Source organism: Palaemon carinicauda, chromosome 1, assembly GCF_036898095.1.
Source record: "Palaemon carinicauda isolate YSFRI2023 chromosome 1, ASM3689809v2, whole genome shotgun sequence".
Taxonomy (NCBI): domain Eukaryota; kingdom Metazoa; phylum Arthropoda; class Malacostraca; order Decapoda; family Palaemonidae; genus Palaemon; species Palaemon carinicauda.
In genome coordinates, this window is record NC_090725.1 from 252,944,500 (window position 1) to 252,962,463 (window position 17,964).

Here is a 17,964-nt window from a genome sequence, read left to right on the forward strand (position 1 = left end):
GCAGAAAACCTTAACAAGGTCGTTAACGACCGGACCGGTAGTTATCCCCCAGATGGGGGTGGGGGACTGCCGGCCGGTAGCTACTGAGTACCTTCAATCGGATTCTAGCTAGGACTATCTAGGGGGTGGCGACGGCGGGAAGATTTGAGTAAAGAATTCGGGTTTGTATGTTAAGAAAAATAAAAACTCTGTTATAAGTTTGTCATTTGTTCCTACACTAAATACAAACCCTCATTCTTTACTATAGGAGACTTAGTCTTGAGGTCAGGGTGGACGAAGTATTCTCTACACCTAGAGAAGATAGTCCTCAGACTAGACTCTATAATGAACAATCTCCCATTAACTTCTCTGTAGATCCCCAAATCCAGCATGACTGAAGGTTTGTAAATACGTAGAAACCGAAGTTTCAGTATGAAGAGGGTCGGGAGCAATACCAGGACCCTTTCATACCAAGGGTTCCCCTGACCTTGAAAGGGGAACCCTCGTGACAACGAGTATAACTTATACCCTGTGATAGGAGTCAGATGAGTTTCATACCTTATTTCCATTGATGAGTCCAGCCGAAACTGGTCACAGACTAGGATACCCAGAAGGGAGGAAGAAGAAAGAGCAGAAGATAGATGGATGTTCTTATAAACCTAGTGTAACTCAGAATCCTCGAACAATGGCTACTGTCCCCTGAAAGGGCGTAAAGGTAGCTACAGCACCTGCTGACCTGCCACAATAGGTCCTATAGAAAAGGTGTTTAGAGACCTGTGTCACATCTGATAAATAGTGAGAGGTGAATGTAGACTGGTGCTTCCAGACTCCAGCTCTTAAGACTTGGGAGACTGAGAAATTCTTCTTAAATGCCAGCGAGGCAGCCACTCCCCTAACTTGATGGGCTTTGGGTTGAGCTGCCTCAGAGTCTCCGTGAATAGCTCTCGCAATAACTTTCTTGAGCCAGAAAGAGATGGTGTTGCGAGAGATTCTCTTCTTAACCTTGTTGGTACTGAGGAAGAGATGACGGAGACGTGGTCTGAAAGGTCTGGTGCGTTTCAGGTATTTCCTTAACGCCCTGACCGGGCACAGTAGCAATTTGTCAGTATCCTGAGTTGCCCTGTTGAGGCTGGAAAATTGAAATTCCTTAAACCTCTCATCGGCAGACGAAGGATTCTGGGTTTTGGCCACAAAGCCTGGCACGAAGCTGAGAGAGACTTCCCCCCATCCTCTAGAATGGGTGATTTCGTAGGATAGACCGTGAAGTTCACTAACCCTTTTTGCCGAGGCCAGCGCTACTAGGAAGACGGTCTTAAGGGTAAGGAAGAAATCAGAGGCCCTATTTAAGGGCTCATACGGAGGGCCCTTTAAGGAGCGTAAGACCAAGGACACGTCCCAGGGTGGTGGTCTAATCTCCACTGGGGGGCAGGATCTTTCAAAACCACGAATCAACAAGGAGATCTCTTCTGAGGTGGAAAGGTCAACTCCTCTCAGTCTGCAGATGAGACTTAGGGCTGCACGATAGCCCTTAATTGCAAAGATTGACAGGTGTTTCTCCTCCCTTAGGTAAACAAGGAAGTCTGCGACTAAAGGGAGAGAGGGAGAGAGTGGAGACACGTCTTGCCCTCTACACCAAGCTGCAAACACTCTCCATTTTGCTTGGTAGAGGTTTGTGGAAGATTTGCGCAGGTGCCTGGACATGAGTTCGGCCACTTTCCCTGAAAAGCCTCTGCTTCTGAGGAGAGACTGGACAGCCTCCAGGCGTGAAGTTTCAGGAAGGGAATTCTCCCGTGGGGGATACCACTGTGTGGCTGCGTCAACAGACGGGGTTCTGGAGGTAAAAACCTCAGCACTTGAACCAGCAGGGAAAGGAGATCTGCGTACCACTCTTTGCTTGGCCAAGCTGGAGCTATTAGAGTTAGTTTGTAGTCCCGTGAGCTCCTGAGTTTGTTGATCACCCTTCTGAGCAGGCAAAAGGGAGGGAAGGCATAGGCGTCCAGGTTGTCCCAGGAGTGTTGGAGGGAGTCCTGGATCGCTGCCTGATGGTCTGGAACTGGGGACCCATAGCGGGGAAGTTTCGCATTCAGAGATGTGGCGAACAGATCTATTGTGGGAGAACCCCACAAAGCTATTACTGTCTTCGCTACTTGAGGATCCAAAGACCATTCTCCACTCAGCACTTGGTGATGCCTACTCAGCTGATCTGCCACGATGTTTCTCCGACCCGAAATAAACCTGGCTGAAAGGGAAATGTTGTGGACAGCCAACAGACAGAGGTCTCTTGCCAGAGTACCCTCTTGTTTGTTGATGTACGAGACGGCTGTGGAGTTGTCGCTCATCAGAACCACCTCTCGTCCGTGTAGATCTTCTACAAAGAATTTTAGGCCTTTCCAGGCAGCTAACAATTCTAGATGGTTTATATGGAGAGACCTCTCTATCGGCGACCAAACTCCATATGCTAGTTTGGGGCCTAGGTGGGAACCCCATCCCCGTAGCGACGCGTCCTTAAAGTTTTAACTTCGGACTCGGGTTTTGAAGGGGAATGCCCTTTTGGGTGTTCTCTCTGGACAAGTACCAATGAAGGTCTTGTCGCACCAGACTTGGAACCTCCACTGCCCTCAATGGGGAGTCTGACTTCTGAGACCAATGGGTCTTCAGATGCCATTGGAGACTTCTCATTCTCGATCTCCCCCCTGGGACCAGTTTTTCCAGAAAGGCGAGATGGCCCAGAAGACACTGCCACGACTTGGCTGAAGGTGGTAGTGGAGATAAGAGATGGGCGATAGATTGATCCAGTCTCTGAAGCCTGTCTTCTGACGGAAACACTCTCCCTGCCTGGGTGTTGATGGACATACCCAGGTAGGTTAAGGCTTGGGTCGGAGTTAAGCAAGACTTCTCCGCATTTACAAGGATCCCCAGATCCTTGCAAAGATTCAGAAGTCTTCTCAGATGATCCAGAGCTAGCTCCTTGGACGAGGCCAGGAGAAGCCAATCGTCCAGATATCTTAGCAGACGCATCCCTTGTTTGTGCGCCCACGAGGATACGAGTTCGAAAACTTTCGTAAAGACCTGTGGGGCGGTCGAAAGGCCAAAGCACAGGACTTTGAACTTGAAGATTCAACCCTGAGCCAGGAAGCGTAGGAATTTCCGAGAAGTGCGATGGATTGGCACTTGGAAATAAGCATCTCTTAAATCTACAGATGCCATGAAGTCTCCTGGACGAACTGCTTGGGTCACGGAGGCCGCTGTCTCCATTTTGAATGGAGTTTGCTTCACGAACAGGTTCAGGGTCGAAAGGTCTATCACTGGTCTCCAACCCCCCGAGGCTTTCTCTACCAGAAAAAGGCGACTGAAAAACCCCGGGGAAGAGTCGGAGATCTCCTGAATGGCGTCTTTTAGAAGCATGCTCTGTATCTCCCGAGCTAGGGCTTGCTGTTTCCCGGGATCCCGAGGGACCTGGGAGGACGAGATTGGGGGAGGAATTAGAGGAGGAGAGTCTATGAAGGGAATGCGATATCCACAACGAAGCACCCTTATGGTTCATTGCATGGCTCCCATAGCTTTCCACCTCCTCCAACTCCCCTGCATGCACCCCCCTACGCACTGCGAGGGGGGAGACGATACCCTATTTTTGTCTAGGGTTCCTCCCTCTGCCTTTAGCCTTGGGAGGAGCTGACTTTCCTCTGTCCATAGGCTTGGGTGTAAAAGAGGGGCGGCTGAAGTTCTTGGTTGGTAGCGGAGTTGCGACTGTTGCCTTAGGCTGTGGAGTTGGCTGCTGTTGCATTGGACGAAAGGAGGCAGCCTTTTGCATCGCAGTGTCCTGCGTCTCCTTCCTCCAAGTCTCTAGGGTAGAGGAGACTGCTTGTCTAGAGAAGAGGAGAGGTTGAAGAAGATCAGAGTTCCTCAAATCCGATTTCTCAGATTTACCAATGCTCCTATGCAGTCTGGAGACTACTGATTCCCTTCTTTTGAGAATCCAGTTGCCCCACATCGTCGCGGCTGTAGCCGTTAGGAAGTCCATTGTCTTAGCCCCAGCAGCCAAGACTTCCTGCAGGGACTGCATGGAATTCTGGTTTGAGAGGTTCTCATGACTGGCAAGGTAGCCCACTGTGCCAGACCATGTGTCAAACCAGGAAAGTGCCTCCAGAAGAGACATTGACGCTGATTCCATTGTCGAGGCTTCTGCTGCGGTAAAGGAGACTGGAAGGGAAGAGAGTCTCTCTGCAGAGCAGCCAGGTGTAAGCCTTGCTGTGAGGGGGTCTAGTGTCAAAGGAGAAGGATTAGCGTCCCTGACCTTGTAAAAGCGCCTTTGCCTCGAGAAAGGAAACTGCAGTAATTTGTGGGATCCTTGAGACTTCAAGGAATTCGCCTCCCCCGAGACTGCCTGCGAGACCTTCCTCAGACGGCCTGCAGTGTGAATAGACCAGGGAAGTTCGATTCTGGTCTTAGGGTTTGGTGGAGGGCGACATAGTCTGTCTAATGCTGGAGCGTCGGTATGACGAGGCGACAGGTGTAAATCTCCGAGACCTGAGATGTTACACATCCTTCTTAGAGCTCTCAAATAGGCGGACTCTAACTCTTTTGACGGTTGTTCCTCCGAGGAATCCTCAGGTCGCGCTAATTCCTCGTGAGGGAGGGCGGTTGAAGCCCGAATGTCTGAAGGCAATGGCTAGGTAGCATACTCCATTGCCGACAAGCCAGAGGAAGGCTGAGCGCTGGTTGATGGCACCGCGCGCACAGGATCCTGCCTGGAAGTTGAAGGTTTAGGCGAAGGCGACCGAACTAACGGTACTGTCTCAATAAGAGAGTGGGTTGAACGGCGGCTTTGCCTTTCCCCTCTGTTCTCAGCCGAAGAGAAGGGCTGAACTCCTGGGTCTTCTTCCGCAGTTCTCGCAAAGCCCATATTTCGTAATTCATCAGAAAATATGGGAATGGGTGCTGATCTGTCTAAAACGCGAGAGGGCGGCGAATAACCTCGCGCGGATATGTCCGAAGACTTGCGCGCTCGGAAGTTTGACGCACGGGAGTGCTCTCTCTCTGAAGATACCAAGCGACGGTGAGAAGTGTTCTCTCTCGCTTGCGCAGCGCGAGCTGAACTCCTCGTGAATAAATGTGAAGGAGAGGAATCGCGCTCAGAGAGTTCTCTTTGGTTGGTTGCGCTCCGGGCGCGATCAGACTTAACCTCGCCCCGACGGGAGCCCTTATTGCACTTGAGAGAATACTCTCGTGAAGAAGAGCGCGAACGTCTTGTAGAGCTCTTCTTCTTACAGCGCTTAGATGATTCCCCGCGAGAGGAAGACGATCGCAAGGCAGAGCGATAGCGCGAGGAAGTATTCCTCTTATGTTTGTGACGAGAGCGCTTATCACTTCTTGGCGAGACATTTCGTGACGAGATAGAAGGCGAGGAAGAACGAGAGCGATAACGTCTCTTCCTATGTCGCCTCTCTCTCCGACGAGAACGTCTTGGCGACGGAGGGCGAGCTCTCCTTTTCCTCTTCTCTCTCTCTCTCCTATCCTCTAAGGACGAAGGCGACGAGGACGAGGAGGAGGAGGAGGAGGAGAAGGAGGAGGAATCGTGATGAACATGCTTGCGACGTTGTTTCGTAGTAACGCAAGCGAGGGGCGAAGTAGGCTCCGCAGGAGCTGACGTTATTACCTCCGCTGACACTTCAGCGGCCGCCGATTGAGCTAATGGGATATCGGCGAGGCCCGGACCCCCTGAGGGATCCAAAACAGAAGGGACCTGAGGTAACACTGTGCCTGCGAGGAACTGGTTCCACACCTCCACCGAAGGAGAACCAGCAAGTCCAAGGGCAGGCCATACTGTTCGCACGTTATCCGGAAGAGAAGCGGTAGTAGAATTATTTCCGATAACGGAAGAAATTATCCCACCGGGGGAAGTCACTTGATACTCCTGCCCCGGGGGAATGGTTGTTAAATCAATGGTGCCGCTCTTCCTTGACTTCCACCCGGAGGAAGGAGGCAAGGAAGAATCTGAAGGAAGAGATCGAGAGACTGAAGAAGAGGCCCGACACTCCTTACCTTTCAACGGCGAACCTGTAGGTAATGAGTCCTTTTTGGATTTCTTCTTCTTCCTCTTCATGAACTTATCCCACTGTGTAGGCGACCATTCCTTACATACTTGGCAGGGGGAGTCTTCAGCACACCTATGACCTCTGCATGAAGGGCATAGGGAATGAGGATCCATCTCCGGCGGTGACATAAATGTGCCACAAGCTTTCGGGGGAATCCCAGGACACTTCCTCAAATTAGAGGACATCACATCTAATTAAAGAGAAAAAGAAAAAGTTAATGAAAATAACACAATTAAAGAAAGGCTAGTCTGCCAGTCAAACACAACCGGGAGCAGAGGTGTTACCACTGCGACGGCTAGAATTCGATTGGAGGTACTCAGTAGCTACCAGCCGGCAGTTCCCCACCCCCATCTGGGGGATAACTACCAGTCCGGTTGTTAACGACCTTGTTAAGGTTTTCTGCCGTATTTTCCAGCTCGCGCTAGAATATCTCCTATAGTAAAGAATGAGGGTTTGTATTTAGTGTAGGAACAAATTGAATTTATGCAGGACACATCATGCAACAAGGACTTGAGAGAACTACTCAATATTATATTGCAAGATATAGCCATGGGTTCTGAAAAAGTACTGTACTGCACATGCAAATATAACTAATTTTAGACTGGATTTGTAGTTTTTCTAGCTATATATACTGCAGTTCTTTAAATAGGGATGTCTGCAATGCAAGCAGAAACAGCTATTAATATCATTAATGAGGTAGTTAACAACAGATGGTGACCACTTTAAGACACTTTGGCTCAGTACTGAGAGAGGACTCAGGCTTGTAGAGCTAGGAAAAATACAAATGGCTTTTAAAGCTTGTTATTTGTTGCTACACATATACAAACCTTTCGTTCATTAAATAGGGAGACTCACTGATTGGCAGGTTAGGAGTTCCCTTGAACTTGAATGGTTGATTCTTTTTCTTATCTAGAAATGACAATATATCTGGTCCTGTAGGGTAGGCAAAGGAAATGACTCCAGCCTACTCATATCTATCTATCATATGGATGAGTAGACTGATAGAGAGCCTAGTCAACCCAAGATGATTTGTATGTGGTTAAAATAAGGGATCCCTTCCCTTAAAGGAGACATCAGTCTGAAATAACATACCTAGTGTATGATGATCAATAAGTTAGTATAAATTTTTACCTTCTCCCTCATTAGAGATGATGAGGGAATGCTTCTTTAGATCTAAAGAATGGAGCTCAGAAATGCAACTTATCAGCATCAAGTCAGATCCAGCGTGTAAAGTTTCCAACAGCTTTGCTTCAAAGAGAGGGGTCATAAACAGGAAAAAGAGCCAGTCATTCTACCATTCATTCAAAACTTACATCTATAAATTACCATAGGCAAGATGTTTCCTGTCCAGTTGGTGTGGAAGCTGGGCTGGCTACACAACTACTTCAGTAACCACCACAAGTTGAAGCACAAAAGTGTCAAGTAACTTGAGTATAAACTCCCGTAGGTACATGGCCATGATGGTGGACTGGAGTTTCCAAACCCCAGCCTTCAACATATGGCCAGCTAAGAGGCCCCTCTTGAAGGCTAGGGTAGAGCCTATACCCCTGACTTCATGACTTCTAGTCCCTAGCTGGTAACTCGACTCTCTCATTCTCTCAGCAGTCGAGGCGTACCTTATATGGATTGACTCATGAAGCCAGAACAAGATTGTGTTCCTTGACACCTCTTTCTTGGTCCTATCAGTGCAAAGGAAGAGTCACTGACACTCAAGCCTGAGGCGCTGGGTCCTCTTCAAATAGCACCATAGAGCCCACAGGATACAAAAGCATCTCCTCTAAATCACCATTTGATGCATCATGTATAGAGAGGATGGAGAAAGTTTCAAACTGGGGGGGTCATGCACCAATGGGTTTTGAGTTTTGACCACAAAGTCAAGAACAAAACTAAAGGAGACCTGCTTCCACCAATCAGCATGGGTGACTAGGAAAAGAGAACGTGCAACTCACCTACTCTCTTTGCCGATGCTAAGGCTAGTAAAAAGAAAGTCTTGAGAGACACATATATGTCTGACAAATTTTTCAAAGGCTCGAACAGGATATGCGTTAAAAGTCTTGAGAACGAGGGTCACATCCCACTCCAGGAGCCTGGGGTTCCATGATACGTAAGACTGCTTGGAGCTCTTCATAAGCATAAACAATTTCCATGAGGAGGAGGTCTATACCCTTTAGTAGAAAGACCATGACAGAGGCGGTTCTCCCAGTGAGGAAACAAGAATATTCGTGAGCTGCAGTAGAGATGCTCCAGATAAGTATCTCTTCCGCAACACTAATTGCACAAGATGGCCACATCCCCTGGAAAAAAGTTGCAGATAAATTTCATAGGTAACCAAACATCCCTGCAGATAGACTTTCACTTGGACGAGACACTGGAAAGCCTCCAACTGTGACATTCCATCAACTTCATGGATTGGTGGTACCTCTGAAGGAGCGGCTGACAGAGAAGTGTGGACTATTAAGGTAGTTCTCACCAGACCTTGTCAAAGTGCTAACATATACGGATACCACTCAGTATGAGGCTATCTAGGATCCACCAGGGTCATCCCGAGTCCTAGCCTAATCAACATTCTGTTGATTAGAGGACAGATCAGGCTGGAAGGAGGAAAGGCATACGCATCCAGGTGATCCCATGGATGTTGAAAGGTGCCTTCGAACAGAGACAGTGGGTTTGGAACAGGGCACCAAAACACAGGGCAAGAAATCTCTCCACAATGCAAGGATATAGAGATCATTCCAACAGTACAAACAGCCCCTGGCAACTGAGTGTATCTACAAATACATTCCTCTTGCCCAGAATGCATTTGGCTGAAAACTCTGCAGCCTCATGAACAGTCTGCAATTGGGTGTTGCAAACACTGGGGAAAACCCAACAAGAGACCAGAACTTGAAAAGCCTGCCAACATAGCTCTAAGGGACACTTGCTCCTGCCGCATGCTCTACGGGGACTGATTAATTGATTGATTATTCAAAATTACCGGGCATCATAACAGTAAAGGTTAATGATGCCAACAAATTTAGTTAATAATTATATATTCTTTATGTAAATCCTGCTGCTTAAATGTTATCAAATAAGTTAGTTCCACAAGAAAGTTAAAAAGGCAATCCAAAGTCCACTTCGATCCCACAATATTTGATAATGTACAGCACGTGTATCACTAACGCTCATACACTGTAATGGTATTCCTATTTTTTTTATACTGTATTACCGTTATCGTCTACCCTCACACTGATAACCTATTTATGCCTGTATTTTCCTGCATCGTTGTGTTTGAATTTTTGTGCCGTTTTTTACTGGAACGGGTTGTATATATACTCAATCTCCTTCCAAATAAAGTTTATTGCATTCAACTCGTCTCTCAGAACCTCCTAACAGCTTGCTTGCACATTGGTGACCAGTGGAGTGACCGTTCCATCCTGCCTTCCCCCTCACTGCTGTGCCTTACTGATTTGAGATGCCGCCCACCAAACCTGCCTCTTCGACACACAACGCTTCAATGAAACTACTGCCCTTCGCAAGCGGAGAAGCTTTTGCTTGGTTCCAGCAAGCTGAAGTCCACTTTCGCATCAAGGGTATGACTTGGTCAACCACCAAAGCAGATTACGTTCTCCCAGCGATCCGCGGGGACAATTTCCCAAAAATCTCTGATTGGCTGTGCGAGCAAAATGACACCCCCATAACATATGAAGCCCTCAAATCATACCTCCTGAAGCAGTACTTTCCATCACCAGCCCCTTGCATAGTGAAACTTTTTCAGGTCTCGACAACCATGGGGGGACCAAAAGGCTTCACTCTCCCTCTGGGCAATGATCAGTATCGCTCACCTGCAACCTGCCATAGACGGCTCTCTTCATGAAGTGAATCTACCTCGTGCCCTTTGGGTATGGCGCCTACCCCAACCTGTATGTGCTGCTATCCCAATGTTGATATTTTGCCCATGAAAGACCTGATGAACAAAGTCAACGGTCTTATGGACAGCCACTTCACCACCTTCCAGACCTCCATCAATGCCTCCATTTCTAACGAAGTGGACACCTATTCAACATTAACCGAAGCCGACGTGAATGCGGTAGGGCATAGACGCCCACCGCGGGACATGCCGGAGCAGAGACAAAGCTGCCCAACACCCACATATACCAACCCTCGCTTACGCCCCAACCAACGTCTCCAGCCACTTACTGATGCTCATCAACCTCAGTTATGCTACTACCACTCCAAATTCGGGGCTGCTGCAAAGAAATGTGCAAATGGTTGTCAGTGGACAAAAAAAGTGTAAGTAGGTCATTGCTTGTGGTGGTGGCCTCCTCTGTCACTAATCTATTCTTTCAATATGACACAGGTACGGGCGAGCAATTTTTGGTAGACATGGGTGCTTGCCATTCTCTTCTGCCAAGGCCCCTCTCCAGGACACGACGTAGTCTGTCTACGTCTGCCGACATCCGCCTGGTAGCTGCCAACAGATCTGCGATACCCACCCACAGTTATGAAACCCTCACATAATATTTTGGAAGCGCCAAATATATTTGGAAATTTCTCGTTGCTGACGTCACATTGCCAATCCTTGGTGCGGATTTCCTCTTTCACTTCCACCTCCTTGTCGATGTAGCTCACAGACGGTTAGTCAACGTGGATTCATGCTCCTCGACGCCTCCCCAACCAGCCCCCTCCAACCTCGCTCTCCCCATCAGTGCACTCACGATGCCTACGCCCACCTCCTCACATCGTACCCAGAAGTTTTCCATCCAGACCTTTGTCAAACATCCAGGGTTCCCGCGAAATACGGTATTTATCACCATATTAAGACAAAAGGGCACCCAGTGTTGGCCAGATTTAGACGTCTGGCACCAGATAGTTTGGCAGCTGCAAAACAAACGTTTGGCAAAACAGAAGAAATGGACCTTTGCCACAAAGCCTCAAGCCCATAGTCGTCACCCTTACCCATCCTCCAGAACCAGATCACTACCCCCTCCCAAACATCACCGACGTGACCTCCAACTTGCACAAAGCATCTCCAAGATTGACCTCCTGAAGGAGTATTATCAGGTGCCCATTAACCCATAAGACATGCCCAAGACTGCCATCACCACCTCTCTGGTATATACAACTTCAATTACTGTACTCCTGTTTTGGCCTTCGTAATGCTGGGGCCACTTTTCAACGTCTCATGGACGGCATATTAGGAGACCTTCCCTTTGTACTTGACCGCTTACAACAGAACGGCCTTGTAGCACAGCACCACAAGTGTACCTTTGGCGCCAACAAAGTATTGTCAACCCCCTCCCTGGAAGGTAGGAGCCATTCAGAACTTCCTTATGCCCTTGACCATCAAAGCACGGCAAGAATTCTTAGGCATGATCAACTATTATCACTGTTTCCTGCCAGCCACCGCCGTCACTCTTGCTGCCCTCTACGCCTCCCTTAATGGCAAGCCAAAAGACCTGAAGTGGGGTCCCCTTCAAGAAGCAGCCTTCTGCAATGCAAAGAATGCTGCTCTCATTTTTCCTGTGCCACATGCACCTCTTCTCTTCACCGATGCCTGCGATGTTGCTATTGGGGCAGCCTCGAGCAGATGATCGACGACTCGCCCCGCCCATTGGGCTTCTTCAGCAGAAAACTGTCTAAGGCGGAATCCAGCTACTCTACCTTTGACCGCGAATTGCTGGCAGTGCACTTGGCTGTTCGTCACTTTCGCCACTTCTTGGAAGATACGCCCTTGGTCATTCAAACGAACCACGTGCCTCTGGTGCATGCCTTCACTTATCAGTCCAATACTTAGTATGCCCGTCAATGCTGACAATCTTTCGGCCATAGCTGAATACAATTGTATCCTTCAGCCCATCCCTGGGAAAATTAATCCCGTTTCCGAACCTCTGTCAAGAAACACATTGGCAGTCATTCAACTGGGATTGCATTAAGCCCAACGTGAAGATCCAGAGTACCAAGCATGTAGGACATCCTGCACATCCCTCCATTGGGAGGACGTCTCCATTGGGAGGACGTCCCTCTCAACTACTCCAATGCCTCCCTCCTCTGTGATGTCAGTACTGGTAGACTTAGACTATGGATACCTTCTCCCATGCTCCGTCGAATGATATAAACCTACTCGTCAATAATAATGGACTTTACGTTATCAGAAATGTAAGGAAAATATCAATTAGTTTCCCTTGACACAAGAAGTATTCTATAACGTATTATTATAAGGTAGGTAATAAACAAAAAACCTATCTATTGATGGTAAAAGAAATATATTCCTGAGAGAGAGAGAGAGAGAGAGAGAGAGAGAGAGAGAGAGAGAGAGAGAGAGAGAGAGAGAGAGAGAGAGAGAGAGAGAGAGAGAGAACTGGTGTATTTGAATGCTATTTTTTAGTTCGTTTCTTTTTAAGAAAAAATTATCACTAAGATAGTGATAGTAGTATATTACAGTGATAAACACTGCAGTATTTGCAAGTTTTATACGTTATTACTAGATTGGAACAACCATACTGTGATACAAACCAAGTTAAAACAATATTAGGCAGTACTTAGTGGGTTAAATATCCGAGTGTAAGCAATGGTAGTGAGTTGTAAAGTTAGGTTAGGAGTTATTCCACACCCGGGTAACAAATATTTGCGATTTTCGTTTTATCGCGCCTGTCTTTGTAACCTAATCCTCGCAAAAATTGAGGGCTGACTGTATTGTGGAATTATTACGCAAGCACATAATCACATATTAAACCCACTTATGCATAGAATTGTACTGCTTTACTACAGTTGGGTCCCAAATTATACAAAATTTGGTCGATCCGCAGCCTTGCAAGGATGAGTGTAAATATCGTATATTTCTGAGTATAAAACGTCCTAAAATTTGTAGAAATTTAAATAAACTTAAGTCATATCCGTTGTATAAGACAACTGATCAAATCCAAAACCATCAATGATAGCGATAAATGTACGACAGTACAGTGAACCCTCGCTACTTCGCGGTTCGACAATCGCGGATTCACCACTTCGCGGGGTTTTTCCATAACCCATATATATATACATATCGCGGATTTTCCGGAAATTTCGAAAATACCGCAATATCTGAAGACCCCAAATACGATATTTCGTTACCTGTAATTCCATTAATACTGTAATTAGTAATATCTGCTCTTACTGATTGTTCATTGCATTACATATGACATATAATTAAGCACAGAAAGAAATAAAACACGAAAAGAGAATGTGATCATACGATAATTCAGTACTGTATACAGTACGTAGTAAAATTAAATCGAACATGAAACGCAAATCAGATGCAGTCATACCATATTAGAATGGTGTGTACTGTAATGGATAGGCTTCTTTTCCATGAATCTTTTGTATGTATACGTACGTAGTACTGCATCCAATAATATTCTTTGTTGCAAAAATCACATTTCGAATAAGCGTACGAGAGAGAGAGAGAGAGAGAGAGAGAGAGAGAGAGAGAGAGAGAGAGAGAGAGAGAGAGAGAGAGAGAGAGAGAGAGGCGTAAAATAGCGTACGTAAAGCTGTATTATTATTATTGTTATTATTATTATTATTGTTGTTGTTGTTAATAAAATTATTATTGTTATTATTATTATCATTATTATTATTATTATTACTGTACAGTATTATTATCATTATTTATTATTATTACGGTATTGTACTTAATCTACGTACGTTCAGTATGCGCGGGGCATCTTCTATGAGTAGGTAACCAACGCATCATAGTACTGTAAGACGGGTTGTGATTGGTTCAAGCGCTGATAGATGACGAATCAGAACTCAAGTTTTGTAATCTAGCCTCTGATTGGTGTTTTGACCGCTTCTCCAACCCGCAGCATCTCTTTCCGCGGTCACTTTGTCTCCCGCTGTATCGCTGTGTTGACGTTGTTAATTGTGAACTTTAATCTGTGCTGTGCGTGACTGTTTTAAGTTGAACTTTTTGTTGAACTTTCTGTTAAACCCTACTGTACAATGCCTCCCAAGCCTTCTGCTTCTACTAAGGCTGGTAGTGAGCCTAAACAGCACCGAAAGATGATGACGATTGCTGAGAAGGTGACGCTTCTCGATACTATGTTAAAAGACAGTAGAAGTTACGCGGCCGCAGACCTCGAAGACCTGACGAAATCGGGCAGTGAAGACAGTGAAACACAGGAAGAGATCCAAGAAAATGTCGAAGAAACGGTCTTAACATTAGAACGGCTTGCCAAGCTCTGCAAGCTTGCGAATGAGGTGAAAGAAATGTCGCAAGAGTGGGACGAGGATATGGTTCGTTCTGTACAATTCTGCACCAAGATCGATGAACACATGGCTCCCTACAGGATGCTCTTGCGAAAAAAGAAGCAGCGGCAGCAACTTCCGATCACAATGCCCTCAGAAGAAATTGAAGAAGTGTCTCAGGAAGAAGTTGAAGAGGTGTCCCAGGAAAAGACACCTCCGTCTGAAGAGACGTAAAATACTATTATTGGCTGCACAGTAGAAGACATCATCAGCTTCATCATCATCATTTCTACTGTGCAGCAAATTCATCGCCATCATCATTCAAGTTTTTCTTGAACTTCTTTCGTGGTGAGTACAGTAACAATCTTTATTTTTTACTTAAACATTTTAATATTTGTGCCTGTTTTATAGTTTAGTACTGTATGCATTAAGTTAAAGGGAAGGTTTTAAAAGCCTATCATATTTTTTTTGTTTAAAATTTACATTTACGTACGTAAAACAATCTCTCTCTCTCTCTCTCTCTCTCTCTCTCTCTCTCTCTCTCTCTCTCTCTCTCTCTCTCTCTCTCTCTCGTAAATTGTTTTCCTGCTTTGCTACGTACAGTATGTACTGTATGATTTTATATAGATACGGTAAATAATATTTGTAATAACATATTTTGTAAATGCTTTTACTGTAAATATCATTATTTATCACTTTCATCATGCGCGTTAAATGCCTTCTTTGTTCTGAGCGTGGTTGTTTACTGAGCGTACTTTATGACGCCGTCGTTTCAGGCGGCGTCATAAAGAAAAACATTTCATTTGGAAGTCCTAAGGAAAATTAAGTAAAACATTGGTAATAACAAAATCAACATACTGTATACATCAATATAATCGATGCAAAAACTAACCTATACATATATGTGTACAGTACACTAAATGAGTTTGTTTCTTCATTATGATCAGAGATAAACGTAAACAAAACATTGGTTGCCATTTTTTATCGTGCTTTTTAGGTGTTTAGGAAACGCATGATATAAAATCGCCTTTAATATTTGTGCCTGTTTTAGTTTAGGGTACTGTAGTACATGCATTAAGTGTTCTGTACATTAAAGGGTAGTTTGTTAACAGTACTACGTACAAGGGAAGGTTTTAAAAGTCCGAATATACATGTTAAATAAATAGGTAAATATGGTGTCAATACTTCGCGGATTTTCACCTATCGCGCCCGCGTCTGGAACCTATCTACCGCGATAAACAAGGGTTCACTGTAAATGGAAAATATGATAGCTTATAACACATTGGTGGTTATGTAATAATAACTATATAGATGTTTTGAATAAGTTAAGAAATGGTATGTGCGCATATTCTCGAAAGTGGCAGGTAGACCAGCTGACCTGATCACAAGCAAAAGTAACACTAAACTAAGTCAGCAATACTCGATTGTTAAAATACAGCCGCAATTTAAAAAAAAAAAGTACATAAATGTTTATTAAAGCACAATCAACTATTTAAAAAATCATTTGGAGAGAGAGAGAGAGAGAGAGAGAGAGAGAGAGAGAGAGAGAGAGAGAGAGAGAGAGAGAGAGAGAGAGAGAGGTTTTATATATACTGTACTAAACAAAAAATAATGCTTCATCATTATTAACATTGCCATTAAAATTATCGAACGGTTACAGAAAGATAAAGGTTACCAAAAACATAACCACAACTCTTAAATTTACTTTTTGTCAGCTGGCCTCGCATACTTAACAGTTGATTTCACTGTTAATATGGAATTTTTCCTCAATAAATGGAAGGTAAATATGGTTTGGTTACATTTATTATCAGGCACTGTACCTTGACTTACCAATATAACTGAATAGACAATATATTTCATACGTTTTGTGGCGCTTGACATGCAAACTTTGAACAAAACAGATACAGAAAATTGTTTTTGAGAACTGGTGACCACATACAGTAAATGGGGAATCGCACAATTTGAATGCGTATAGTTGTGGACCGTATTGTATAATTTAAAATAATATAACAAAACAAATTTATGAAAAAAAAATTATATAATCACTTCACAATGAATACAAATATTTTTTCAAAGGAAAAGTACACACAAGAGCCATGCTTTTCTGTTAGAGTAAAATATAATAGAAAAAAGCAAAATTTTGAAAAATTTAATCTGTAATCAGCAGTAAAACAAATAAATGGAAATTTAGGTTATCATGAAGTAAGTGTGTCTGATGGTGACAAATCTTGTTTTCAGCTGCTGAAGGGGGGATCCGATGCTTTGTAGTGATGGGGTTAAATTTACTGACGCATACATTAAAATAATTTACATCAACATAAAGAACTTCAAAAAATAAAATCAATAAAATTTTACCTGCAGATACTGTCGATGTTGGAGATCTACAAGGTCACCAATAATTGAGATGTGAGTGAAGGTTGCTATCTGCACATCAGCCATGGACATATTGACTTTTCGAACAGCTATACTATCTTCTCGACGGCTCTTAGTTCGTGATGCAAGTCGAGTCAACCCTCCAGTTACTTTCTGTAGTTTCTGCAAATTTAGATTTAAAAGACTGAGAATAACACGTTCCTCAATAAATGCTTGTAGTAGACAAGACTCATTATTTCAGTCTACAAAGAGCTGTCTTTTATTCATAACCATTAAAACTCTAGATTTATGGATATGTAGGCTGGAAATAAAAGTATAAATATAATCCAAAGGTAACAGTGTTTTGATTTAACAAGGGGTCTTGACAATTATCATTTTATAAAAACAAAAATCTGATGAAACAATTTAAGTTTTTCATTGTCATACCTTTCTCATGAAAATCTAATATTCTACATGACAATCTTTGACAGCTATAAAATCAGAAAACTATAGGATTGAAACCAATTTTTATTTTTTTACATATACAACTCTTATTCTAATTAGGCATTTCACTTGCTGTTCAAATATTGGGAAGATATAGAGTTATTCTTGTGAGAGGTATTACGACTTCTCCCACTCTACTAGTCTCCTACCTATAGTTGTCAAACTTCTACAACCTTCCCTTGCTAACGTTTTCCCCTATAAAAAAATCTTTCACCACATATCTAAAAAAAATATTTCCCTCTTATCTAAAAAATATCCTTCAGGGAAGCACTACGAGTCTAGAAATATGACTTACTAGTCTTTTTAAAGTAATTTATACAGTATCTATAATATACCCTAGTTCAGTAATAAACTACTGTACTAGGAAAACCCCTCTCTTACACAATGTACATATAAACCTTAAAATTTGAAGAACTAAAGCAAAATATGTCCAATTGGTGGAGTTAAAATAATAGGATTCTTCTTGATGTAAGTGTTTTGTATTTATGAGGAAAAATGCTACTTGAAATTTTATCTGTTTACAAATAAACAAACACCTTCGAGGATTCACAAAAAATAGCCATTTATGAGATAAACTAATGCCAATTAGTCAGTTTTCTGTAATAATTCAAATCTATGTAAAAGTTGATTTAGGTACCCACATACTGTACGGTGACAGGATATGCGATATTTTATATGATCTTATCAACTAAATATGTTATTTTCCTTAGTAAAATAAATTTTTGAATATACTTACCCGATGATCATATAGCTGCATCCCTGCTGCCCGACAGAAAAAGTCTACGGGAGGAATACGCCAGCGATCGCTATACAGGTGGGGGTGTATATC

At 43.9% G+C, this 17,964-nt stretch overlaps 1 protein-coding gene across 4 annotated transcripts in view; it reads right to left on the reverse strand.

Moving 5' to 3' along the window:
- bchs (WD repeat and FYVE domain containing 3 bchs) overlaps nucleotides 1–17,964 on the reverse strand; it is a 748,678-nt gene that overhangs the window by 281,884 nt on the left and 448,830 nt on the right. For all 4 annotated transcript variants that reach the window (XM_068389148.1, XM_068389155.1, XM_068389143.1 and 1 more), the window contains one exon: nucleotides 16,635–16,814. In XM_068389148.1, the coding sequence (XP_068245249.1) occupies nucleotides 16,635–16,814 (180 nt within the window). The remainder of the gene's footprint in view (nucleotides 1–16,634; nucleotides 16,815–17,964) is intronic.